The following is a 24,908-nucleotide window of genomic DNA, read 5'->3' as shown; positions in this document are numbered from 1 at the left end:
TAGGTATTCAGTGTAAAACCTTCAGTCCAGACATGGTTAGCCTATAAATTGTGTTCATTTTTGACATTAAGAGGATAATAATGAAAATAAAAAGCCAATTTATATCACATTTCAAACTATAATTTAAAGATCCACTGTCAAAAGTAGATTAATGCAGTTAATGTTTGACCAATCTGTATTTTCGATTTAATACTAGATGTGATTAAATGCAGTCCTTAAAATCCAATAAAATACCAATAAAGTAATTGTAGGTGGCTAAATTTGCCTCAGGTAAACCAATGCTGCCTGCCAACTGATCAAAATACGAAAAATCTTCTAAACCCCGCAGCAGGTCAAAATGTAATGTAATTCTGCACAAAGTGTTTGATCAAATTGACATAGACGTTTAAGCAATGGTACTTACTTACAGCAGACCAGTCTCAGAAAATTGTGAAAACACTTCCTCAACAATATGTAGAAAAGTATTGTGCATATGACATTCAGGAGAAGGAAACATACCAATTGTTGGCGTTGCTATTGACAACAGCTGGAGGAAAAATACATAATTCGTCGCTGAATCAATTTTAACTTTCATTCACTCCTCAATAGGGCAGCAGACCCCTACAAAATGCTGGCATTTATGCTTGCACTCTCTGCTACATTGCAGCGCCCTGAGCAGAAAACCATGTTGCCCATGTCAAAAACCATTACTGAACATGCTTCATTAAGAGTATATATTTTGTTTGTATAAGCTAAACAAAAAAACATTAATGTTACATTTATTGTCATGTTTTGTTCTTTCAGTAACAAATCCACCAATACGTCTTTAATTTTCATTCAATGATTTCTATGTAATACTTTCATCCATTGTTTTATTATACTTTTTTTTTATTTACACACATTTATGGGAAGAATTTATCTTTTTTGGAGTGTGATTAAAATAAAGAGTGATAAACACAGCACAACAGACAAAAATGTCCATATATTACTAGCATCTGAGTTGAGACAGCTGTATGCAACACTGAACTAAGTGTTGCATACACTTAGTTGTATGCAACACTGAACTAAGTCATCATCAACAGTAATCTTTGGTCTTTTCAGTATTTTGTTTTCTGTCAGTTTTGTTCTAAGTCTCTGCCTCAACCAAAACTCCCTCAGCATTTTCATCCTGACGCCTCGTTGGGCAATCTTCCTCTTCTTCATTTGCCTTTGCTTCTTTGTCCTCTTCTAGTTTCTCCTCTTGGTTCTCCATCTTCTCACAGTCAGCACATGATTCCTCTCCTGCTGCATCACTGCCTTCCTCTTTCTCGGTTCCAGCCTTCTCCTTTTCCTCCTTGTCCTTCCTCTCTTTCTCTATTTTAGAGAGGCCGTGGCAGAGGGACTGCACATATGTGAACACACACATCGGGTCTGGGTGATTTCCCATCATGATCATGTCAGCCACTTCCAGTAGAGGGCAGCAGTCAGCCAGGGACCTGGAGGAAGAAAGCAGCAGAGAGAGAAATCTGATGAGCCACAAAGGTCAGAGAAACATCTTTGTTTCTACAGATTTGAATGGGAACTATCTGGTCCCATTATATATCTTAAATACCCTGAATTTAAAGGTTTTTAAATGTGGTATTTAATTGTTAATATGTTTAAAATGAATCAATCTTTACTCTGCTGTTTGGAAGGCCAAAGTGAAGTTTTTCTCCCTCTCCTCTGGTTTCAGTGAACTGTAGTCGAAAGCATCAGGGAAGAAGCGATGGATTAGAGCACAAAACGCGAGTCCATCACTCCAGGACGAGGAGAAGTTTTCAATGTTTATACCCTAAAGGGATCAAAGAAGAGTACAGGTAATGTCTTCTTCTTGGCACCGACATTATGACCTGAATCTTATGAGTTTTTGATGGGTTCAACATGTTGAAATTGCCTCATATTTGCGTGTCTTGTTGCGGCACCACTGAAGAATCTTCTGTTTGATTGAAGCTCCAGTTGCCATTGCTGTAGCGGACTTCTGAATTTTGAAATTGCGAGCTATCGGTGTCCTATATACAAAAGAGAGAAAGAAAATGCAATTTCCTCAAGCTTTTTGGAATCTCATTTTAATGTAAGAGTTTATAGATATTTTAGCTATTACTCACTCTGGAGCACCTTGTTGAAACTTAGCAATAATGTCATTTCTATTGGACGCTCTAATAGAACGTGCAGAGGCTCTTGGTCGAGAGATGGAAGAGGGAGGGGCCCCCTTTCTTTTAGGCTTCACTTGTTTTTCTGTTTCCTTTACCTTTTCTTTGTCAGTCACCACTTTTTCCTCCTGTTTTGCATGTGTGTCCTGCTCACTTTCCTTTGGTTCGTTGTTTTTCACATTTTCTCCTTGGTTCTCTACCTTTGCTCCCTCCATGTCCTTGATCTCTTCCGTGATGTTCCCACTTTCTTGATTCTGCATCTCATCCACCTGCTCTTCTTTCTTGTCGCCATTCTCCACATCTTCTTTCCCATCTTGTTTCTCTGTTGTTAATTCAGCTTCCTTCATGTCATCAACTACGGACTTATTCTCTTTATCTTGCCCACCCTCTTCAGCACACTGAGAGACATCCTCCACGTTGTTTTGATCTTCAGCATTAGGCTTATCTTGTGCTTTTTCTACCTCCTTGCTCTCTGCAACATCAGTTACCCTCTGACCTTCTGTGGTGTCCTCTGAGTCCTCACACCCATCCAGTGCTGGTTTGTCCAGCTGGACAACAAGACAGGAAATAAAACATTATATCAAAGTGAATGTCATTAATTATGCCCGTATTTAAGTTATATTTCAAAGTTATGCAACAAATAACTTTAATGAATAAAAAGGAAATGGACACAAAACTTTGAATTTATGGTGAAACCAGAGGAGTTAAAAATTATTCACATAGGTTTTATTTTATACATACAACCCCGAAAAACTTGGAGAAATGAATCATATTTTGTTGCTGAGAATTCACACCATTTCTTTTATCTATCAACAAGCTTCTTACACAATTCTGACTGATTAGTTGACCGCTTCACTTGGTAGAAACGTGTTGGATGGATTCTACCATCTAAGAGGTTTGGTTTCCTGCCACTGTCCTAGTTTTTAAGGACAACATACGGTTTTTGGTCAGCTGATTTACATTCAAAAGTAGTTGGATGATTGGGATCATTAACACCTAACTGTGTTTCAGTCGTGTAGCTGTATAGATAAGATCAATTTAAAGAATTTAGTAGTACTTCTTCCTGAATAGTACTCTACTTTGTGCAATGGAAATGTACCACTTGCACTGGAGCAGACCCTTGTCATGATGCAGGACAGCCGATCCAGTATTTAGGTGTAAAAGCCTCCCCCCAAACATTTGATTACTGTAGCTGCATTGCCCAGTCTTTGTCTCCTCTGACCATAAACGTTTCCTTTAAACATCTGACTTATCCATGTGGACAGCTGCATAATTTAGTTGCTCTCAACAGTGTTCATTTTGGAGAAACTGCTTCTTTCTTAGCTTTTATGCTCTCAGTCCATGGTGATCTTCAACTTATGCAGAGACGACGGTGTTCCAGTGTTTTCCAGTCAGTTCCTTTGTTGTGGTTGGACATTCTAACCAATTTCTATTCCTCTGAGGGCAACATTTTGGGATGGAGGTTGTAAGCTGTGGTACGTTTCCTACTTTATTTTTAAAATTTTCAAATTATATTTGTTATTTTTCATGCATTGAGTAAAATAAATTCAAACAAAGTATACTATTATGATAGGTTAAAGTTCTCAAGGATCCCATATAAATTGCTTTGATAAACGTAGATGCAACAGTTGCTTATTGCAGATGAGGACGAGACAAGGCATTTGCAAAGAACTGCACAAAAGCATTCAACGCTTTATCCAACTAAGATTCAGACAGCATATTTTATTTTCACAGGATTCAAACATAAATGGGTTACATTTTGTGTTAAATGTTTCATCGTCTATGTAGCACTTTGGTCAATATTGTTAACCAAAAATAGTTTTAAATCACTTCATAATATACACCACCTAATATTTGAAACTTCTAAATATAAGGACCTAATTTTTTAACTTGTATTTTAGTGTTGCCTAATCTGAATCTTTGCACCGTGTTTTCCCTCATTTGTTAATGACCTCCCACAATAACATTCACATCGGGTCAGGTTTCCCAGCACCAAGTCATCAGCAAGAATAGGAAGCTCCAGTGTGCATCACCCTGTATAACGAATGAGTCATTCAGTAAAGAGTAAGAACAGGTGCAATGCGACATATGCAGCCAGAATCACGGATTCACGACACCTGCCATGACCACAAATGCTCCGGTTGAGCGATCTCTGTATAGATCCTAAATTGCTAATCACTAAATTTGTTCTCATACAAATCACAATATGTGAAGCAAAGCACAAAACTGACCTGGTTATTATTGATGGTGTCTGACTGGCAGGTCATTTCCTTCTCTTGGTTTGGTGATTCTTCATCCATGATATCCAAATAAAAGATAGTTTGTCTACTTTATCAAGTTTGTTGCTCTTTACCTTCTTCTAAATCCAATAAGCTTAAATCCAGTTACTTATTCTACATCCGTTTCTGGTTCACCCTCTCAGACAACACAGCTCTGTATCAGAGATGTATTTGTGGTCATCTGCCTTCACCCCCTTTTGGCCAACATCCCCCTCCCCCTGCTTTGTCAGGATTCCTATTCTTTATCTGACCTTTTGAACGCAAGATCCTAAAATAGAGCTGTAGTGGCAGTCCTACCAGCCTGACAGCTGCCTCTGCTGTGGAAACCACAAATGTACACAGATCCACAAGCAGCAAACCCATTTAATGTACAAGTTCCCTCTAGATAAGCTTCACTGGTGCATAAGCAGTTCTGCAATGAAAGTATTCATCCTTAACTTTGAGTTAAGGTGACACTCAAAATTAACCTATATGGAATCCCAAGACAATGTCAGCAAAACACTTGCAGTATGCTTGAGCTGGACTAAAGAACCAAGCTCTAGCCTTAATTCTGCAAGACATGATTGGGAGACATTTGCAGGAGCTGCTAGAGAACTTTGTTCCAACAAGCATCTCACCCAGTCAAGTCCCACATGGCCTGTTCAGCTTCACGCTTTGTGGTTAAAAAAAAAAAAAGTTTGCATCTCAGGTTTCAAATAGACTCCCCAAGCTTCCCACACTTTATTTTATCCCTGAAGGGGTTAAAAAGTGTCATGGAAGGGACACTTTGTGGGCTCCAGTGTCCCTTATATGAAAGTAAGCTGACAGGAAAGGTGGAAGACATGCGGCAAATATCGTCTGGTCTGGGAGTCGAACCCTCGACAGCCGCGTCGAGGACTCAAGGCCTCCAAACATGGGTCGCACCATCCCCTACGCCACCACATTTAATTTTTAAACTGTAATACGCCGACACAAGATGTTGGAGGAAAAGTTTATTAAAAGACATGGTAGAACCTTAAGACTCCATCTACAAGAGAAAAGTTAAACCAATGGCAAGATACATTAGTATGTTACAACTGTTAACCCACCTTTATCATATTTAACACAAAGACTTAAAGGGGCATCTTAAGGCTCTGCTGCTGCTGAGAGCCAGGGTTCTGTGGCACATCAGAGCCATGTTCTTTCAGATAGTGGATGGTCTGGTAGTAGTCTTTGCCCTTCTCATGGTTTTTGTTGAAGGTAGTGTAGGTGCCAAGAGGGTACAGTCCATACAGGCGCCTGTAGTATAAATCACGGTAGGGGAAGGGGTAAGGAAGAGTGTAGGGAGAAGGGAAGCCCAACAAGCCACCCACACCAGAAGCTGGCAGAGCAACAGGTGGAAGACCCAGACCAGGCCCCACACGGTCAGATGGGTAACCAAACGCTTCCATCTGCTGCTGGTAGTTCCCAATCTCAGCCTCCTTCACAACTTTAGACATGTCTCCAGACTGAAGGGCCAGTGCAGAAGGTGCTGGAGGGAGTGGTGGCCCAACAATGCTCAAGCCTTGAGGCTGGGTGTTTGTTGTGGTTTCCTCAAAGGCTTGAGGGGCAATAACCCACTGCATCTCTGGAGAGAAAGAGGACAAGCTTACTTAATTTAGCATCACCCAAACAAACTTACAAGTGATTTCTTAAAATCTTACTAGGGAAGTTAGCATGAGTTCCAGGTTGTGGAAGACTGCTAGCATACACTGCTGGAAGAGGAACCAGGGGACTAGAACCTGCCAGAATTGGCATGTATGAGCCAACAAAGCCTCCTTGAAGAGGGACTAGAGAGCCACCGCTTGCAGTATATCTTCCTCTGGGCACAGACAAGGGCCGGCCTACGGGCACAGGCTGTGCCAGAACATACTGGGGTTGAGCTAGATGTTTTGCCACTGGCTTAGAAACGCCTCCAGATGAGCTATAGGAGCCAGGTGCAGAGTAGCCAGTAGCATGGTAGACATGATCTCCTCCAGAGTCACTAGGTCTGCCTTGGCCTTGAGATGTTGAGCCTGGGTGAACAGAAATGATGTTTAGAAACAGGTTTAACTACAATTTTCCTTAGTAGATGGGAGACTTCACCTTTCACTGGAGAGCCATAAACATCCACAAGCAGCAAGCAGAAGAGGGAAACCCTGAAACACATTAAACATGAGTAAACTACTCTATTAAGCTTCAAAGGACACAACAAATGTTTCCCTTACCTCAGCAAGATCTTTACAGCGACCATGTTGAACAGCTAATGTGATGCCAGAGGCAAAGGTGATGGTTCATAAATGCTGCCAAGGACAAAACCTGTTCAATCAGAACTTAGCTGCCTAACAACACACAGCTGGTGATAATTGACTCCTAACAAGGAGACCAAAACACAGCAGATAGTTACAATATTAAAGGTTTTAGGTAACAGGTTTTAGGTAAATATTTCTGATGGAGTTCAACTCAGAATGGAATAACCTCCACCATATTTCAATATTAGCCTGAGCAAGGCCTAATTCTAAACAAGACACCGACATCTGAGCTTTCACTGACTGTTGTTGAATAAGTTGAAGTTTCAAAAGAAATGTGTGTGTAAATCCATGTAACTTTAGGGAAAACCAGTAATTATGCAAAACACCACATTCTGTTTTGTTCTTTAATTATGAGCTGCATTATTACTTTTTACTGCCCATTTTTAGATTTCAGAACTGAACCAAACTTTGACAAAATTACCACGTAGTTCAGTAATTATTTACCATGTTTTAAAAAGCCAAATTAATTCTGAAACATTTAATATTTTCCCTCCACAATAAATGAATTACTGATGAACATGCAGAAAATTTGCATTTTAAAACAGTTCTATTTTCTAAATTCTAAAATTCTAAATTTTATTTTCAATGTAGAGCTCAATTAAAATTAGGCTTGTAACTTATGACTTGCGGATTGAGGCATCCGAACACGATTTTAATTTCTATTCCTTTATTAATCCAAATAAATGTCTATTAATTATTGTCCTTTGGTCAACATGGCGTGTAGAAACAAGGGTTTTCCAAGATGAGGGGAACTGACTGAGACAAAACAACTCAATCCACCCAAAGGGTGATTGAGAGACAAAGGGTGACTCGGGCTATCATATTGTAAGGCGATTATATTTCTAATGGCCCAGTCAGGGTACTGACTGTATTAAATGATGCAATGCCTAAACGGTCACACGGTGGCGGAAGAGGGTTTTTTTCTTTCTTTTTTTTTCTCCTCCATATCCCATTATGGGCTCCGTACCGTACAAAACCTTCATTTCTGGTTGTTGACTACATAATTTATGCTCTCGATAGACCTGAATTAAACAACAACAACAACAACAACAACAACAACAACAACAACAACAACAAAAAAAAAACAGGACCGGTTTGCCTCTTGGATCCACTCTGGGTATTTTGGACCCTGGGGATGCTTGGAAACCATGTGCGCCTCGCCCACCTAATGCGTGGGGCTTTTCCTGTCTGGTTCCAGGGACAAAACAGTCATGGACAAAGGGGTCGCTGTAGGGGATCTCAACACGCCACGTAAGTGATTCTGCCGTAAGGAGGAATGCAAATATTCAACGCTATGGGATCTTGATGCACGATTGCACCTCATCACCTGCTGATGTGAGCATCCGAACAATGCTGTCTGCCCGCAAGACTGCCAGCAAGTACTACCGAACAGTTTATTAAAATTGCCTTCGTCAAAAATCCTACTCATTTTAAAACTAAATGTTTTCAACCCTGTCATTTTAAAACACTTTATTTGCAGTCATTTTTGCGGTACGGAGCCCTGGGGCATCGCTTATCAGTGATGGGGTGGGGGCGCGGGGGTAAAATCCCCAGCCTTCAAATCCCCAGCCTTCAGTCTGTGTGAAAATATTACAAAGTTCAACTGAAGATAACAGGCGGCAGCACCAAGTGCATAACCTCCAAACCTTCTCACTGTTGCTGCTGCTCAGCACATTCTCCCACGAGATGGAAACAGGAGCTGGATGGTGAATTGAGTTAAAGATTAAGGTAAGACAAAGTGTCAATATTTCCATGCAGATATGTCAATTTTATCTGTTCGTGCAAAAAGCTGATCAATTTGCAACAATTAGGTTTATTCAAGTTGCAAGAAAAAGAGCTCTGACCTTTGTGCTTCACTCTAGATCTTGATGCAGTAACAATGGTGTGGTAATTTAACAGTATGTCGTGAAGCATTGATGCCCCTTGACATTTTCTATATTTTGTCATCCCTCAACCACAAACTTCAGTGTGTTTCATTGTGTTTAAACTTGTGTGATAGTTTAAAACCAACGGGTGCCCAATGATGTAATTAAAATTAAACAGCAAATGGTTTTGATCTACTTGGAAAAAATAACTGGAAAAGTACTTTATGGAACACGTCTCCATTTCTTTTGGGATGTGTATGCTGCCTTTACGTACAAAAACTAAAAATTTTGCCCGTTCCAATTTAAAACATCTGTTTATTCAGTTGCATTGCAATGGAGGGGTTTACAGATAAGGAATCTAATTAGATCGCACTTTGACTTGACCACTCTTTTTCAAATTTTCTGCCATAATTCGAGAAGCACATATTCTCAGTCTGAAAGCAGGATTTCATGTCTTTTGTTCTCAAAACCTTTCATACTTGTGCTTACATTTTCAGTTGCTTTGAACAGAAAAGTACTGTTCCCTGGCAACCTCTCAGCCAATAGAATAAAAATGTTACACTGGGTGCGTTTGTTTCCTTCTAGTGTGTGTGCCTGTGTGGCTACTATCGATTGTAGCAACCTGCGTTGCCCAGGATGGATATATTAGATAAAATAGATTAAATAAGATGGATAGATATCATGTAGTGACTACGGCCCTGTTTACATGACAATGATCCAACGAAAATGGAATTTTTGTTTTGTTTCTGTTAACATATTCTAATTACAATCTTTGTTTACAAAGTAACGGTACTCATTGAAAAGGTGTAATGCTCTCGCCACGCCATTAGTCGATGCTGGGTTCTTTGAAGCTAAGTGCTCATGTGTTTTAAAAAAAAAGTTCTACTTGAAGGCACGTCGATTTGCGTTTCCCCATCAGATCCCGTTCCCCCAGTTATTGGGGGAAAACACGCACTATGTGTGGCAGTTGGGAAAAAAGTGGGATAATTTTGCTAAAACACGTTGTTTGAGCTTTCACGGTGTCCGTAACAAGCCAGTGCTTGTTATGATCGCTGAACAAGCACACGTGTATTTTGCCACCTAGGCGGTGCGGAGCGGTGAAGAGACGCTGGGGGAACCGTATCTGATGGGGAAACACGAAACACGAAGGAAATCATATATATATAAATATATATATGGGATTTCCTTCGTGTTTGTATTTATATATATACACATATGTATGTATGCGCAACTGTATAACGATGATTAAGTAGGGCCCGCACCTTGGCTCAAGCCCAGGGGCCCACACCCTCCTAAGTCCGGCCCTGTTCATATGAAACTTAAAGAAAAAAAAAAAACAGAAGTAGAAGGTATGATGGAGAGTGACAGTCCCATGGTTTTATTCTATTTTGGCTTTTCTCTCTGAAAAAGGGAATATATAAAAATATATAGATGTTTTGAAGGAGTAGAAGTTGCTGATAGTTGCATTTTTCCTGATGACACAAAAGAGGGGGGGCTTTGCTAGTTATGCAAACAGAGCACATGTTTCCATCTGCTTCCAGAACATGACTTCCAGAACATGAGATTGATTTGAATTTAGTGGAACTGTATCCTTTTGCTATGAATTAACATTAAAAAGAAAGAAATCCTCTCCATTTAACAATGCTTCTATCGACTTATCTAAGCTAAACCTGAAGTTTTATAACCAAAAGTGGAAGTCCAGTTGGCCCAATTATTAAATGAAATGATTGAGGTGACACCAAGCCAGAACCAGTAGCAAATTAAGTGTTTGGCTTTGCAGAGAGAATGTGGGTAATTTTTATTGGACACCACACATATACTCAATTCTGCTGCTCAATTCACAAATGCATTTCCATTATAAATGTGAAATAATTTTATGGGAAACAATCTGATGTCAGGAGTATAAAGTTTATTGGTAAGTGGCGTTATTCTTATCTATCAGAATGCCAAGTAGACCTGTTTTATTTTTGTTTGAAGTGAGAAAGGACAATAGTTACTTTTTAAAATGTACTTAAAAAACTGGAATCTGTGTAATTTATCTGACTGTCTTTGTAGATTACAATAAAAAGATACTATATGTGACCACAGGAGGATCTAATAAAATATTCAGCATGCTTTCACACTTTCCTTGAAATCAAACTAATATTAAACAACAGTACGTACTGAGCGTTAAATTCACGGTCACAGATATCACTGTTGCCTCTGTTGACTTTAAATGACCTTTCGGATCAATTATATTATCTTCACCAGATCCAATTTCAGCTTGTTCCTCTTGGACTTGGAAGAATTGCACAAAGAAGTCGGAAAAACTTAAATATACTGTACATGATCAGCTTGCAAAGTTTTCTTGACGAACAAGATTTTTCCAATGTTTGCCACTGTGCGATTCTTTTTTTTAAATCCTGTCTGCACTTTGGGAATTTTCTGAGTATGTTCATCAGAAAGGCAGACAGTGGTTTAATGTAAATAAATGTTTCTAAGTTCAGTAGCTGAAGAAGGATTTGAAGGCTCAGTTCTGTTTTCTGCTAACATTACTGATACTATGGTCCATTCTTGTTTTACTGTTAGTATGAGGTTCTTCTCTTGGAACGCTGCATTTGCTTTATGTCAAACAGTTTTTCTCTTCTGGAGTCCAAATGATTCAGTTTGAAGAACATTATGCCTGAAGTCCTGGTCTTTGTCTTTGCTCTTTCTGGCAAACATCGTTCTTAGAGAGTAAATGTTTACCCCTCGTATTTTAGATGGAAGCTAATTTTGTGCAACAAGTACAAGCCTATTGATGTTTTAGGGATCTTGGAAACTTCTTGTGGCATCTTGTTGTCTGCTTTGAGGGTCAGATAGCTCAGATGGACATGCCTAAGCACATTGGCTGTTGTTTTGAACCTTCTCCATTTGTACATAGTTTTTGAAGCAGTGGATTTGCTGATTTTGATCTATTTTGAGACCTTTCTAACTCATTTACCAAACCTGTTAGCTGCTACTGTTTCCTTTCATATTTCATATCATATTAACATGATCACATTCACTTCAGCAGTCAGCAACACACTAAACTAAATGTCTTAAATTTAAACCTGACAAACCTGCTTCAATCTATTGAGGAACAAAGAGGAACATCATGTGCATCTCACATGTAATTTTAGCTATCTTAAGGGGGGGAATAATGTTGAGATTTACAAAATGATTATTATTATTATTAAATGATTGTTCAAAATGTTTTAAACTTTAATTTTGTCTTGGGTTGTATTTATATTACTTGAACACAACCTTCTTTTCTTAGTGAAACTGAGAAGTCTCTAGGAGTTGCAGTTACAAATATTGAGGGTTTGTTCATTGATAATAAAAAACCAATAGTAGTATTTTTGTTTGAACTATAGTGACTGAATTGTCATTAAGAGTCCTGTCATGTGTTTTATGACTTAAGATGGCTTTGTCTTCTTACGTTGACACCCACATATAGGCATGCATGGTTGTGATGCCTGGGTCAAACTTTGGTTTTAGGAAGTGAGAAGGTTTGCGTGCCAGAAGCTTGTGTCTTGTGATGAGGAGATCATTCTGGTCACTTATGCAAACACTATGGTATGATAGTATGATTTACAATCATGATTGACTTCTAAATGTTCTCCACCCTCCAAAATCCTGCTGATCCACAAACACAGCAGCAAGTTATTGAAACCTGGATTACAATGTAAATCATGTTTTGCTTGCTGAAGCAGTTCAGATTTAACTCCTTAAATGTGAATTAATGTTGGTATTGTAGACGCATTTCAACCCAAAGATGCTGAAGAATTAAAATAATGTATTAAATTTAGCTTTGCAGTGAGAGTGTCCTGTGTTCGAGTCCCGGCCTGGGGTTTTTATGCATGAATGTGTTTCTGTGACACAGGTTTTACAAAGCCGTATTTCTGTGATTACGTCCTCGCTTTTGTCTAATGAGTCAACCTTCAAATGTGCAAACTGATGAGAAAATGCTTTTTTTTAAAAATATCCCTCTAAGGTTTCATGTGCTACATTTAAAATATTTATATTTTTATCAGTTATGCCCCAGAGTGAAAGTTTTGTAATATTGAATCACATGCTGGTAGCTCTGGTATGATCTAATTTCTTCTGCTTTTGTGAGTCTTTCACAATACCCAGAAAGATCATTGTGTTTCTGCTTAGTCGACAGCAAATTTATTTGTTTTCTGACCTCCAGTGTAGGGAATCATCAAATTTGCACCTGGACATTTATGATCATATTTTAAAGTATTCACACTTATTAAGCTTTTACACATATTTTTCAAAATACAGCAAAATAATTATAGTACAGACTAACACTAAGTGGTGCATATGTGTAAATTGTATCATTTTTAAATGCTTCTTGCAAATAAAAATCTGGAAAGCATGCACCTCTTCTTAGTCCTGTTTTCACATCGAGCAGACAACATCTTTACAAAATATAGAGCCCGTCAAAACTTTTCACGATCTTGGATGTGTTATCATGTTTTTACAAAATAAATAAGTGATTGCATAAATATTCAGCCCCTTTACATTGACTGACCTAGGTCCAGCCAACTGGGGCCGGTAGTCTCACAATGAGTGGAATGGAAACCAAAAAAACTAATTTTGTTCTCGTGATTGATTTGTAAAAGCAATATTAGCTCAAGCAATTTAAATTGTTAATGAATATAGAAATTTTTTCTTTCTGTTTTACTATCATCACAGAAATGTGTTTGTTACATTATGAAAAGCGAAAGAGTTTTAAAGTGCAGGGCATATTTTAAATTAAGATTTTCAGATTTTATTGGAAATAAACTGATTTATACAAACTGGTAAAGATTTAATTGATTAAGGCATTTTAATATGTGGTGCTGTCATCAACCTGGTGTTTCATTTAGCTTCACGTAACAGCTGAAGCTTTACTGCTGACTTTTATTAGCTGCCTTTTTCTCTTGCTTTGTCTAATGTATGTTGGGTCAATTTTAATGTACGAAGGATTGAAGGATTGTGGTGTCAGTAATTTAAATTTCCTTTTATTGGAGTCCAGAATTGATTCATTTCTGAGAAAAATGATCAGAATGGACAATATTCTGGAAATCATGTTGTCTCAAATGTTTTTATTCTTTTTTTAAACTTTTCTCTATTTCTTATCTTGTTTTATTTGTTGATTGCAGACTAAAACCTTCTCATTACTGATAACCAAATGTGTTAATCTTGCAGAATTTCTATCTCTTGAATCAGATGTCGTTGAGGCAGACTTATACCTTTGAGAACATATCCTTGCATTATTCAGCACTGTGGCCCGGTCTGATCTTACAGCCGGTTTTTATGACAGCGTTATTTAGCATTGGCTTCTCCTTTTCCAGAGGATCAAACTTCTCAAATTTCACGTTTACACGTTCTTACATGATTTAATTATTTCCTGCTCTCTAAAGCTGGAACATTACTCTGACACAAAGGCCATAGTTTGGGCTTAGAGTTAGTATTTGCAAATGCAAATAGAAATTTAAATACTTGAAGCATCTCCGGTTCTTGCTTGATAAAGAACGTGCATGTAAAGCTGCAGCGTATTTCATAGGAGAGTAAAAGACAAGAATTGGTATTCACACGTTCATGTTTACTGTGGGTCAGTCTCCAGCAGTCCTTATTTTCCTGAAGTGACGTGAGCTGCGTAGCCTCTTGGCTAAACCTGCACAAACAGTTTCCATGGCAGCATCCCCGTCTGCAGCCTCATAGCTTCTGTGGCTCTGCGGTGTGGCCAGCCAGGAATGGAGGAGTGTTTATTATCACAGTAGTTAGCAGCCTGAGGATGATGAGGGCTTCCTCTGCTGCAGAGCTGTGAGCCGCTGGAAAAGGGAGGAAAAAAAACATTTGGGACGGACCAGAGGGAGGTACATGCAGAGTAAGAAGAGGAAGAGGAACTGACCTGCATAAAAGAAGCGGCAGTAGCCAGAGTGGTGGCAGTCGAGATCCGTCAGGGAGATTCTGATTTCAGTTGCTGCAAACAACAGAGAAAGGTGTGCTTCTTTTTAAAGGATGTTGCCTTACTTTTAGAAAATAGTGTGTTTTTCAACATTTCTTTGGGCTTTTTTTTAATAATTGGCTGTTTTTGAATTTTTCCTTGACGTCCATTTTAGCACAAGAAACTGACTGGAGGTTGCCTATTGCCTATATTTATAACAGATATTTTCTCTTCCAGCTGTGATGATAACCATAATCTTCCGTTCAAACATCAGTACAGGATAGTTTTTGCTTCTGACAAAACGAGAAATGATGTGTAACCTTTATTCTCTCTGATGAAACTAACTGGATGAAAACGTTGCCTTCTCTTGTGATTTTTTTTTTTTTGGCTTGTAGGTTCAGAGTGCTGAGACTGAAACCACGTGGGAGGAAGTGCATGTTGACACAAAGACCGGTGAACATGTGCTTGTGAGTTTTTCTGCTGCCGAGTGTTTTTATGTGAGTGACCATGCCGGAGCCGCAGAGCAAGTTTTCGGTGCGACGCTGCCTCACCTTTGCCACAGGCCTGCTGGAGTGTCTCTGTTTCGCTGGAGCTGTGTTTGGGTGGGCTGCCCTTGTTTTTGTCCTCAAAGAAGACCGTTACTTCAGCTTTCTGTGTGTTAACGGCACAGGCGTCAACGGCACGCAAACTCTCGGTGAGTTTTATCTGCTGTGGATTGAAAGTTTGATTGTGAGCACTAATTGTTGATATATATTTTAATTTTTTTAACATCTCTCTCTGTTTTGGCTACAGACTGCAGTGCACAGGATGAACAGTTCTCGCTCATTTTCACCATCGCCTCTTTTATGAATAACTTTCTGACGCTGCCCAATGGTTTCCTGTTTGATCGATTTGGTACCACAGTGACTCGACTCTATGGAATGTGAGTAAAAATATGAAGGAGCCAAAGATGAGCAGTGCCTTAACACTCAGTTTAGACGATAAATTACAGAGAATCTGTTGATTTGAACACACAAAAACCATCATGCACAAAATGATTTAATCAAGCAGGTTTGTGACCAAGACATCGGTGAATGTAAACAATGCCAGAGAATACCCTTTGATTTCCTTCAAAAAAAGCCAATGCCAGTGTGATTACTGTGTAACAAAGTTCCACCTGCAGCTTTCCTCACTTCATTGACAGATGTCAGGATTCAGGTTTCACTCTACATCATTACTGTCTTGTTTAAATAAACTCATAATAAATATAATAAATACAATTTCTGGTTATCAAACTTCATCCAAAAGAGCCCAGATCATTGAAAGAGAAACCCTGGACAAAGGAAATCTAAATATATATACTGTATATATTTCAGCTATAATTCCTGCTCTGTTTGGGTTGGGAGAAAGTCAAGATGGTGTGATTATTTTAAGTTTTATATTTTCAGCATACCTTTTCTAAACCTCTAATTTATCATTTCTAATAAATCATCACAAAGCTGCTGTTTTATGTCCACATCCGTTGGTGTGGCCTGACACTAAGTCAACACATGCTTCCAATGAAAAAGGGTGGAGAAAAAATAAAGACCAAAGGAATGTAAATATAAAAGGGTCAAATGGCAATGAGGATCAAGTGTGCTTAGTGCAAGCCAAGAATAGGAAATTAAAGTTGCTTTGCTTTGAATTCCACAGCTTTCCTGTTTTCCAAGCTTAAAATGTATTTTATTTTAAATCCAGGTTGTTTCTCATCATGGTGTAAGTTGCATCTTCTAATTCAAAAACAACATTTTTCTGTCTCACTTTCAGATTCCTTTACACCATGGGCACCTTGATGGTGGCTTTCTCCTCCTCAGGTAAAAAAACAAGGAAACAGTTTTCTATCAAATTATTACCTGCAAATTAGAAAGGTTTGTGATATCAGTCTAATTATCCTCCATCAGCTCTGGCCTACCTGCTCTTTCCGGCTCTTTCTTTTCTGGCTGTTGGAGGCATCTTACTTCTCATGACAAACATGCAGGTAATGTTCATGCCACAACCCGAGCGGCTGATTTGATCATCTTGATTTGCTGCTCTGTAAAAGTACTAAGCTCGTGTTGTTGTCATAGGGTTTGGACATAAAACTATTACTCATCTTTAGGGAGAAATTAAATGTTTTGTTGTGTTTTTCTTTTTTCACTGTGTAATGATTGGAATTGTATATCAATTTTCTGACCCCCGCAATAAGAATGAGTCGCTTTGCCCTTTTTTTGGTGGAAACTGATCGAAATGACTAAAGGTGTTTCACCTTTTTGAAATTTAAAATGATTGTATTGAAAATTAGAGAAGCTCCAAGTGGGAGAAAAGTTGATCAATTTGATCTGTTTTCGATCGGCTCTAATTGTTGATGAAATACTGAAAAATCAAAAGATTTTTTCATTCATCAAAAGTGTTGACCGAAAGGCATCAACATCACAATGTCTTTTGAAACTGTTTTTTAAAGGCTAATATAAATAACATGGCGGTTAGAAACTAAGATAAATTGGGTAAATCATGTGATTCCTGTTTGGATCAAAACTCCAATCTGCAGATTTTTATTTAAAATGATTTATTTCTGTTTTATTTTGAGGAGGAAATCTGCATTTCAGAACATAAAGAGTTATTTATTATATTATATTGCAGCAATTAAAACAGCAGGATAATACTTGCACTTGGGACCTAAACATCATTAGGTTTTTTGTTGTCAAAGGGACTGAAGAGCTGCTTATGGCTTCAGGTTGTAGACATCTGGACAAAAACAGCGACTTAATAAGGAACTGTTTTTTAATTGATCTATGACCCACTTTCTGAGGAAATGCTGCAAGAGTGTTGCGAAAGACGTTATGAGACAAAGATTATTAAAGACTGCAGCGCCTCCGTAGTTGAAAGAAAAAGGAAGTTCCTGTTTTTTCAAGCTGCTTCACATCTTTCATCCAATTCATGATGTTGTGCAGCAGGAACACAAATCTCCTTAGGAAAGAATAACCTGGTGAAATTCTACTTGCTTCACAGAGATTCACACTGTAATGCAACAATAATCTGCTTTATGTCTCTTGAAGGTTGGAAACCTGTTTGGCTCCCGCCGTTCCACCATTATCACTCTCTACAACGGGGCATTTGATTCTTCCTCAGCGCTCTTCCTCATCGTCAAGGTGAGATTCATCAAATAGCGTTTTTAAATTTGCACATACAAATATGCGTATGTGCCACTAATAATCTCCATCACATCTTTTTTTTCTCTGCAGCTGTTGCATGAGATTGGTGTCTCTCTTCGTGCCGCCTTCCTCTTTCTGTCGGCCTGCAGCGTCATCCACATCCTCAGGACGTTCTTCCTGCTCCCCAGAAACCTTATTCCTTACCCGCTGCCGGATCGCTACACATATGGGTATGAGTAGGCTGCATAGGCACTGTAACCGTCTTTAAAAATACTATAAAAGAAACATCAAAATGGGAGTCAGCAACATGCAAATATAGTACTTTGTAAATATTTTGTAGATAGTAATTTTTGTTCCTGTTATTTGCAAAAATGCCTAAGTTTGGCCACATCGTATTGAGGGCGTATGTGAAGTTTGGTTGCAGATTTTCAATGGGATTTAAATCTGGATTTAAGTTTACTCCACCAAGTCCTGCAGAAGTTTGTTTAAATGCTTTTTATTGAAGTCAGTTGAGTGAAGGTAGGGAGATATCTAAAACATTCAAGATTCTTCGGGAACAGGATTGAAAACCACTGCACTGCATAGTTTTATTTAGAGGTATCAGAGTGAAGGGGTGTAATTACATTTTATCTGTAAAAAATGTCAAAAACAATCCAACATTTTTCTTCAAGTTCATATTTTTACTGCATCTTGTGTTGGTCTATCACATTTTTTGATATTTCTGCTTATAATGTGACAAAATACCACATTTCTTGTGACATGGCACTGCATCTCCTAAAACAGCTAAGAATAAAAAATCATTTGTTTTTATATATTTGTCATTTGATAATTAATCCTAAACTAGTTTGTTTTTTGATTTGAGGTGCACTTCTTTTTTCTACTTATCAGAAACAGACAGATCCAAAAATAGACATTTTTAAAAGTCTTTAGTTTCAAGTGTCTCTCTTCAAAGAGCACATGGATGAAAGGTGCAAATTCAGCAGAAAAAAAATTGTTTTAAATTATACATGCGAATGCTCAAATGATGGTTTGAGCCAACAAAGAAAGAAACAGACTAAAATAATACAGCTGACACATGTCACTGAGTCCATGAAATGTAGACAAAATAATCTGCAACTGGTGAAAAACAAAGACTCTGATAACCATAGTCCCACTTCTAGACTCCATAATAACTACAATATAATAAACTTCAGCAGGAAATTTGCTTCATGTAATATATGACATTTCAGCTTGCTTATTTTAAGAAGTAAAACCCCAGATCACGCTGCGTATGGTGGAAATCTGGTTTAATGTAATCAGAGCAATTTAGTTAATAGTTTAAAAGCCACAAAGTTTTTTAGAACAAGAAAAATATGTTTGAGATAGAATGTCGATCATATAATGTCAGACAAAATCTATTTCTCTCAGTCAGTTATTTCAAAGAATTCATGAAAACTTGAGTCTTTTTCTCTAATCACTCCCACATCCACTGCAGAGTCTCTTGTGGTAAATCGGTGACTGCGAGCGCAGAGGTGGCAGCAAATGGTGAGGCGCTTCCAGCAGCTGAAGAAACGCCTCTCACAAACAATGCTCCTGTCAAACAAGGTCCAGTATTTAACAAAAAACACAAAGACTATTATTTACATATCTCTTTTATCTGGTGTAGATTTATTTCTTTTTGTTGTTTTACTGGATTTAATAACTTTGTGTCTCTTTTTGCCCTTTCAGAGAAGACTTTCCGAGAGTGTTTGCTGTCCAGGTTCTTTTTGTGGCACCTGCTCTGGCTGTCGGTGATGCAGCTCAGGCACTACCTGTTCATCGGCACGCTCAACCCCATGCTGCAGCGGCTGACTGGAGGACAGCCCTCACTGGGTAAACATCTCACTGTCAGATTGGACTGTGATACATACAGAAGTTGTGTTTTTCAAATTTCCTCAGCTTTAGATCACATTGTATTATTGTCTATAGGTCTGAGATGCATGTAAATGCATTTTCAGATCCAAATATAGATTTATATTGTCTTCTTTTGTTTGTAATGGGTCTTCCTAAGGAAACTGTGCATCAATCATTTGCTTTAAAGATGCACTTCTGCGGACAACATACATTTTCTGGACTTTAACACATAAAATTGAAAACCTGTGCAGCAGGTTCCTTGAAGGAGATAATAGATTTGAATCCAACAGAAACTGAAGGACGTAGGAAATTATAAAAAAAAATAACTGTAGTCTGATTTTTACTACTCTAAGTAGTGCATAAAAGCACTTGTTAAGTTGCACAAAATTCGAGACCAACCTTCAGCTACAAAAGAGAACAAACACAGCTTTAATTAACATTTGCCAATGGAGAAAACATACAAAGCTCACATCTCAGTGAGAATCGGATGAGTTCTGACTTGGGGCTGAACGTCCCCTCATTTACATATGATACATCACACATTACTTAGTCACACTCCCTGGCTCAAGTGTCAGGTAAAAATCTATACGTTACTTATCTGTAAGTTTCAGTCAAGCTGGGTTGCATACACATTCACAGCTCAACTTTAGGCGTTTCTCCAAAAAGGCCTCTCTGCTGATGGCTAAACAGATACTAGTAACTGAACTTCTACAAACTAGGCTTATCACCATAGCCATGTCTCACATCTCTAACCGCTGAACACCCTGTTCTTCACTTCTTTGAGGAGGGTCAGAAGAGCATATGTCCTGTTGAGCTGCAACTGAGTGCGAACCTTTAATAGAAACATCATAAAGTGTACATTCAAATTTATTTAAACATTGTTACAAAATTTTTCCTTCACACACTACTTAGCACTAAGTAGTGCTTTTAGTAGTGCTGATATTTGAGAACACCTCAGTGAACAGGTATGCCGTTATCAAAATGTACAAGATCAGAAATACTTTAGGATGCCAAAGAGTCTCTACTAAATACCAGGATTATCTCCTAGAGCAGCGGTCCCCAACCTTTTTAGCATCACGGAAAACCAAGTCACAATGGTTTGCTAATAACATTGAAATAGAATAACAAAAGTCAACAAAGTCCAACATTTACATCACTGCCAAAATTGATGCTACTTTTTCCAAAGCATTTTAGGTACTTGCTACGTCAGACGGCTGGTGCGTTAAACATGCACATTTAACCATGTTGTTTCTCCTCATGTATCCGGCAGTGAGCCAGTACACCAACGCCTTTGCCATCACCCAGCTGTGTGGAGTGCTGTGCGCTCCCTGGAACGGCCTCATCATGGACCGACATAAAGGCAAACCGCGAGCTGCAGGTGAGACGGAGTTTAACAAATTTATCTAATGAAAATGAAAAATGTCAGCAACATTTTCCAAAAAGTAAAGGGGACTATTTATTTGTCCAATCAACAACTTGAGGTTTTCTGAATAATTTATAAAATTACATGGGTGTTTATTCATGATGTATGAAGTCATTTTAGTTGATTTGATTTTAAAACTATTTAATTTACACAAATTTTAGGATTGCATCTGATAAGAGAAACAACTTAAACAAAATGTATGCAGACAAATAAAAATATTAGTTACTTGTTTGTGGTTTAAAAATAAAGTCTTGTAATTTTTTTGGTCATAATATTTCTGCTAGTGTCTTAGTCATTGGATATAAAATGCAGTCTATTCACATAATCTAAGAGATTGTTAATATTGCATTAAAACTTCTCTCTTCACTGCACTGTATGCCTATTTATGCTGGCACAGCAGGAGGCCAGAAATAACAAAATGGAGTCACTAAACTTCACAAGAGGATCTATATTTGTATGTTTACAGGAGAGACGGAGCAGGAAGCTGATCTGCGGGCGACCGTGCTTTCTTTATTCCTGACGGCGCTGCAGTGCGTCTTGTTCTCTCTGTGTGCCTCCACCCCTTACCTCCCACTTCAGTACCTCACCTTCATCCTGCAGGTGCTGAACCGCTCCTTCCTCTACGGCGGCAACGCAGCCTTCATCAGCGTGGCGTGAGTATGGATGCATTTGCAGAAATTGTCATGGTGCTAGACTTAATTTTAAGTCATTTTGCATAAATATGGTTTGACAGTGAAACCACAAACATTTTGTAGTTTGTGATTGGCTTCTTGTATTCAGTGACATTAAGAAACTGAAATATTTTGTGTTTATTTAATCCTGTTTTTAATGCCAAGAGAATAATACACTATATAAAATGTGTATGCTTAGTGTACCTCTACATTCATATTCAATAAATTAGAATGACATTTAAAAGTTTATTTACTTCAGTTGCTCATAAATAAAACACATTATATAGGCATTAACAGGCTCATGTTTTCAAGCCTTTAATCTGGTAAAAAGTATGATTTTCCACATATAATTGAAACATTAAATCAAACCTATAAAAACATTTTTACTACAGCAATGAGGATTTAATGAAAAATATGTTCAATATCTTAAAGTTTAAATGTTATTTTTATTCTGACAGCCGAGCTGTTTATTGGTATCCAAGTCCAATTTTTGTTCATTTCATTTAAACGGCAGAAATTCAAAACAAATGTAATCTCAAAGCATTTTACAAGACACTTTCAGTTCTTACCTGAAACTGATTCTATCCTAACCATCTTATCATGTTTAGATTAAGTAACAAACAGTACAGTTCAATCTGAAAGGCACTTGTAGTCAGTTGATGATCTAATCCAGATTGTTTAAAGTTTATCTAAGGAAGTCCAGCTGATTGCATTAACGCGTTAGTTTACAGGAATCCCTCCTGCTGATAAAGCTTTTGGCCTCAGAGCCCAGTTAGATTTCTCCTTGAAGGATCTTTATTTGGTGCTGGTTTTGTTGAGTTTAATTGATCATGTATGTTTACGGCTAATTTGTTGCATCTTTGTAGGTTTCCATCTTGCCACTTTGGGAAGCTGTACGGTCTGGTCATGGCTCTGTCTGCAGTGTTTTCTCTGCTGCAGTATCCCTGCTTTGCTCTGGTGAAAGGACCTCTGGGTGGAGATCCTTTATATGTGAGCACAGTTTTTATCTGTACCAGCTGTATCCTAATTCAGCTATGAACCCTCCTCTCATGGCCTCCCCTCTTCATGTGTGTGCAGGTGAACGTCGGCCTGACGCTGCTCAGCGTGTTAGCCTTCATACATCCCGTCTTCGTCTACATGCATTGTCGAAATCTTGCCTCTGAGAGAGCAAAGAGCAAAGCTTCATCTTAAAGAGTGCAAAACGAGGATGGTGATTTCTCTTTAAAGCTTTCCACCATGGTGGTCGAGTATCATTTCTTTTTTTTCTCCGAAGAGTTTTTGCAGCGCTAGTGGCTCGTATTTTTTCTACAGTAGGCAGACAGGAAGGAGGGTGAGGAGAGGGGGAGAGACATGTTGCAAAGGTCGTCGGGACCGGGAGTCGTCCGCGTCGAGGACTAAGGCCTCCAAACGTGGGGCGTGCTAACCCCCTGCGCCACCACAGCACGCCCCCGAGTATCATTTCTTGACTAGAAACTAAAAGAACTTTATTTTCAGTAAATTTTGTGATCATTTTACAGTTTCGCCTTAAACCAGAGTTCTTTATATAGATAGTCCTAAGTGTCCCACACGGGCATAAAATTACAAATCCTCACAGTCACACTGTCAAGTTGTGCCGATCTGAAATCTCAGGAGCAACCAGCTAATTCCAGACCAAAGTCTACCGTCTCATGCAGCTCTAAAAGATCTGTGTATAATACAGGGCTTGTATTTTATCCACACACTCAACCTGTTAGAGCCTTTGCACAAATATGATCATGTTTCACTACTTAGTTTAGCGGCATTTAGATATATGATGTCACAGTTGAGGGATGGAAAGCATGCATAACTAATTATAAATAATTAAAGCCTTGCATGTAGATAAATAACTTGCTGTCCTCTTCTAGGGTAAAAACAACCTTTTCACAGATGGCATTTGGCTTAAAACCTGCCATCCATGAATAATCTCATAATCTGGTAGCGTAATGTTCTTCTACACTCTGGGATAATGACATTAAAAATTATGCTTTTGCAGTCAGCATATCAGATGCCCATTACTATGGTAAATAAATACAACTAAGGAAAACGTAGAGTTTTGGTCCAGCAGGTCTTTTGTCACAAATTCAATGTCAACCTCCATAAATCAGGAATAATGTGGAATGACAATCCTGCTGATAGCATCTTGTTTTTGCATTTCAAACAAATTCTTAAACAAGCAAAGATGCATGTATACAAGTAGAGACTCCCTGTCAGATCAAGAAAAAGGGATTTTAGATTAAGAGGGAGAAGGAAGATCTACTAAAAAAGTGAACGTTTGTTTCTATCCTTTACTTTTTGCAAGTTTCACTTCATTCCAACAACCTTTTTATGTCTTTACTCAGTCATCTGATGCTTGAAGTAACTCTTTTTTTTTCTTTTTTGCACAGATATTCTGCGTAGGTCATTCATTGTTTCTCTGCGTAGGGCAGTCATACTTAAAAAATTTGTTGTACGTTTGTTGTTTGATGCCTAATATGTGCCATTTATTGCTGAAAGGGAAAATGCATTTATTTTTATTATGAAACAGATTAAGGACCATTGCAGTGACCGTAATAACAACGTGTTCAGTATAAAAGTTACTCAGCATAGATTTGAACGGCTACATCAGAGAGGAAACATCTCTGCCCTATGCTGGCTGCACAGCAGATTTATTTCCTTCTGACCAGAAAAACATTTCTTTTTACTACGTTGACGTCGTGTTTTTGTCCATTATGTGGAGTGCCATTATTTCAGTGTTTTTATGTTAAACATGGACACATATAGACATACTGTGTTAAAATGTGTAAAGGGTCAAAAAGGGACATTTTATATTCCGAGGGAAAGTGCCAAACTAAAGCTGATTAGTATTTTTTTAAATGAGATATTGATAAATATTGATATGGATATAACATTGCTGAACAAAATGTAGCTTTTGATTAAATGTGTGATGAAGGGAATTAATGTTCTTCACATTCTGTTGCTTTTGTTAAACTGAAGTCAACTGCCACCTACAGGTTGCGAAAAAAAGTGCAATTGTGAGAGTTATTTTTTGTTTTTGGGCATGTGCACCGACTGATGGCACCCTTTGAATTTCGTTGTCCTTGTGACAATGACAATAAAGATTTATCTATCTTATCTTATCTTATCTTATCTTATCTTATCTTATCTTATCTTATCAATTGTACAGACACGTTTTTACGTACAAAAATCCATCCTGAATAAAAACCTGATACATTTCAGTTATCAAAATGTTTGTTTTTCTGAGTTAATCTGAGAGTTTTC

General features: G+C 38.2%; 3 protein-coding genes across 8 annotated transcripts; 1 reads left to right on the top strand and 2 right to left on the bottom strand.

Annotated features, from left to right (window-relative positions):
• Positions 1-538: 538 nt before the first annotated feature.
• Positions 539-4,604, bottom strand: LOC102237896 (smoothelin-like protein 1). Its single transcript, XM_014472812.2, has 5 exons — positions 4,379-4,604; positions 2,103-2,695; positions 1,892-2,006; positions 1,638-1,789; positions 539-1,454 (listed from the first exon to the last, which is right to left on the bottom strand). The coding sequence occupies exons 1-5, from the start codon at positions 4,445-4,447 to the stop codon at positions 1,106-1,108; spliced, it is 1,278 nt and encodes a 425-aa protein (XP_014328298.1). The 5' UTR covers positions 4,448-4,604; the 3' UTR covers positions 539-1,105.
• A 780-nt stretch (positions 4,605-5,384) lies between these two features.
• Positions 5,385-6,693, bottom strand: LOC111607074. The gene is made up of 4 exons (XM_023328927.1): positions 6,631-6,693; positions 6,509-6,561; positions 6,088-6,438; positions 5,385-6,011 (listed from the first exon to the last, which is right to left on the bottom strand). The coding sequence occupies exons 1-4, from the start codon at positions 6,654-6,656 to the stop codon at positions 5,518-5,520; spliced, it is 924 nt and encodes a 307-aa protein (XP_023184695.1). The 5' UTR covers positions 6,657-6,693; the 3' UTR covers positions 5,385-5,517.
• A 1,135-nt stretch (positions 6,694-7,828) lies between these two features.
• Positions 7,829-22,956, top strand: LOC102238418 (solute carrier family 43 member 3-like). Of its 6 annotated transcripts, XM_023328211.1 has the most exons (14): positions 14,294-14,572; positions 14,913-14,984; positions 15,080-15,211; positions 15,310-15,439; positions 16,303-16,349; positions 16,437-16,513; positions 17,571-17,663; positions 17,757-17,896; positions 19,141-19,250; positions 19,374-19,517; positions 20,809-20,916; positions 21,428-21,614; positions 22,499-22,622; positions 22,710-22,956. In XM_023328211.1, the coding sequence occupies exons 4-14, from the start codon at positions 15,363-15,365 to the stop codon at positions 22,821-22,823; spliced, it is 1,221 nt and encodes a 406-aa protein (XP_023183979.1). In that variant the 5' UTR covers positions 14,294-14,572; positions 14,913-14,984; positions 15,080-15,211; positions 15,310-15,362; the 3' UTR covers positions 22,824-22,956. The 6 variants fall into 6 exon arrangements, with proteins under 6 accessions (XP_023183977.1, XP_023183976.1, XP_023183975.1 ...); XM_023328209.1 differs by lacking the exon at positions 14,294-14,572 and adding exons at positions 7,829-8,049; positions 8,195-8,442 and having other exon boundaries at positions 14,913-15,211; positions 19,141-19,517; XM_023328208.1 differs by lacking the exon at positions 14,294-14,572 and adding exons at positions 7,829-8,093; positions 8,195-8,442 and having other exon boundaries at positions 14,913-15,211; positions 19,141-19,517.
• Positions 22,957-24,908: the final 1,952 nt, after the last annotated feature.

Source organism: Xiphophorus maculatus, chromosome 23 (assembly GCF_002775205.1).
Source record: "Xiphophorus maculatus strain JP 163 A chromosome 23, X_maculatus-5.0-male, whole genome shotgun sequence".
Classification (NCBI taxonomy): Eukaryota; Metazoa; Chordata; class Actinopteri; order Cyprinodontiformes; family Poeciliidae; genus Xiphophorus; species Xiphophorus maculatus.
This window is presented reverse-complemented; position numbering and strand designations above follow the sequence as displayed.

Excerpts from the sequence above, each read along its gene's own strand:
- LOC111607074 (XM_023328927.1), bottom strand. The coding sequence starts at position 6,656 with ATGGTCGCTGTAAAGATCTTGCTGAG. Across the intron at positions 6,562-6,630 it reads GCTGTAAAGATCTTGCTGAG|GGTTTCCCTCTTCTGCTTGC; the intron begins GTAAGGGAAACA and ends AATGTGTTTCAG. Across the intron at positions 6,012-6,087 it reads AACTCATGCTAACTTCCCTA|AGATGCAGTGGGTTATTGCC; the intron begins GTAAGATTTTAA and ends CTTTCTCTCCAG.
- LOC102237896 (XM_014472812.2), bottom strand. The coding sequence starts at position 4,447 with ATGGATGAAGAATCACCAAACCAAGAGAAGGAAATGACCTGCCAGTCA. Across the intron at positions 2,696-4,378 it reads ACACCATCAATAATAACCAG|CTGGACAAACCAGCACTGGA; the intron begins GTCAGTTTTGTG and ends CTTGTTGTCCAG. Across the intron at positions 1,790-1,891 it reads ACAAGACACGCAAATATGAG|GGTATAAACATTGAAAACTT; the intron begins GCAATTTCAACA and ends TGATCCCTTTAG.
- LOC102238418 (XM_023328209.1), top strand. The coding sequence starts at position 15,025 with ATGCCGGAGCCGCAGAGCAAGTTTTCGGTGCGACGCTGCCTCACCTTT. Across the intron at positions 16,514-17,570 it reads TTCTCATGACAAACATGCAG|GTTGGAAACCTGTTTGGCTC; the intron begins GTAATGTTCATG and ends TGTCTCTTGAAG. Across the intron at positions 20,917-21,427 it reads AGGCAAACCGCGAGCTGCAG|GAGAGACGGAGCAGGAAGCT; the intron begins GTGAGACGGAGT and ends GTATGTTTACAG.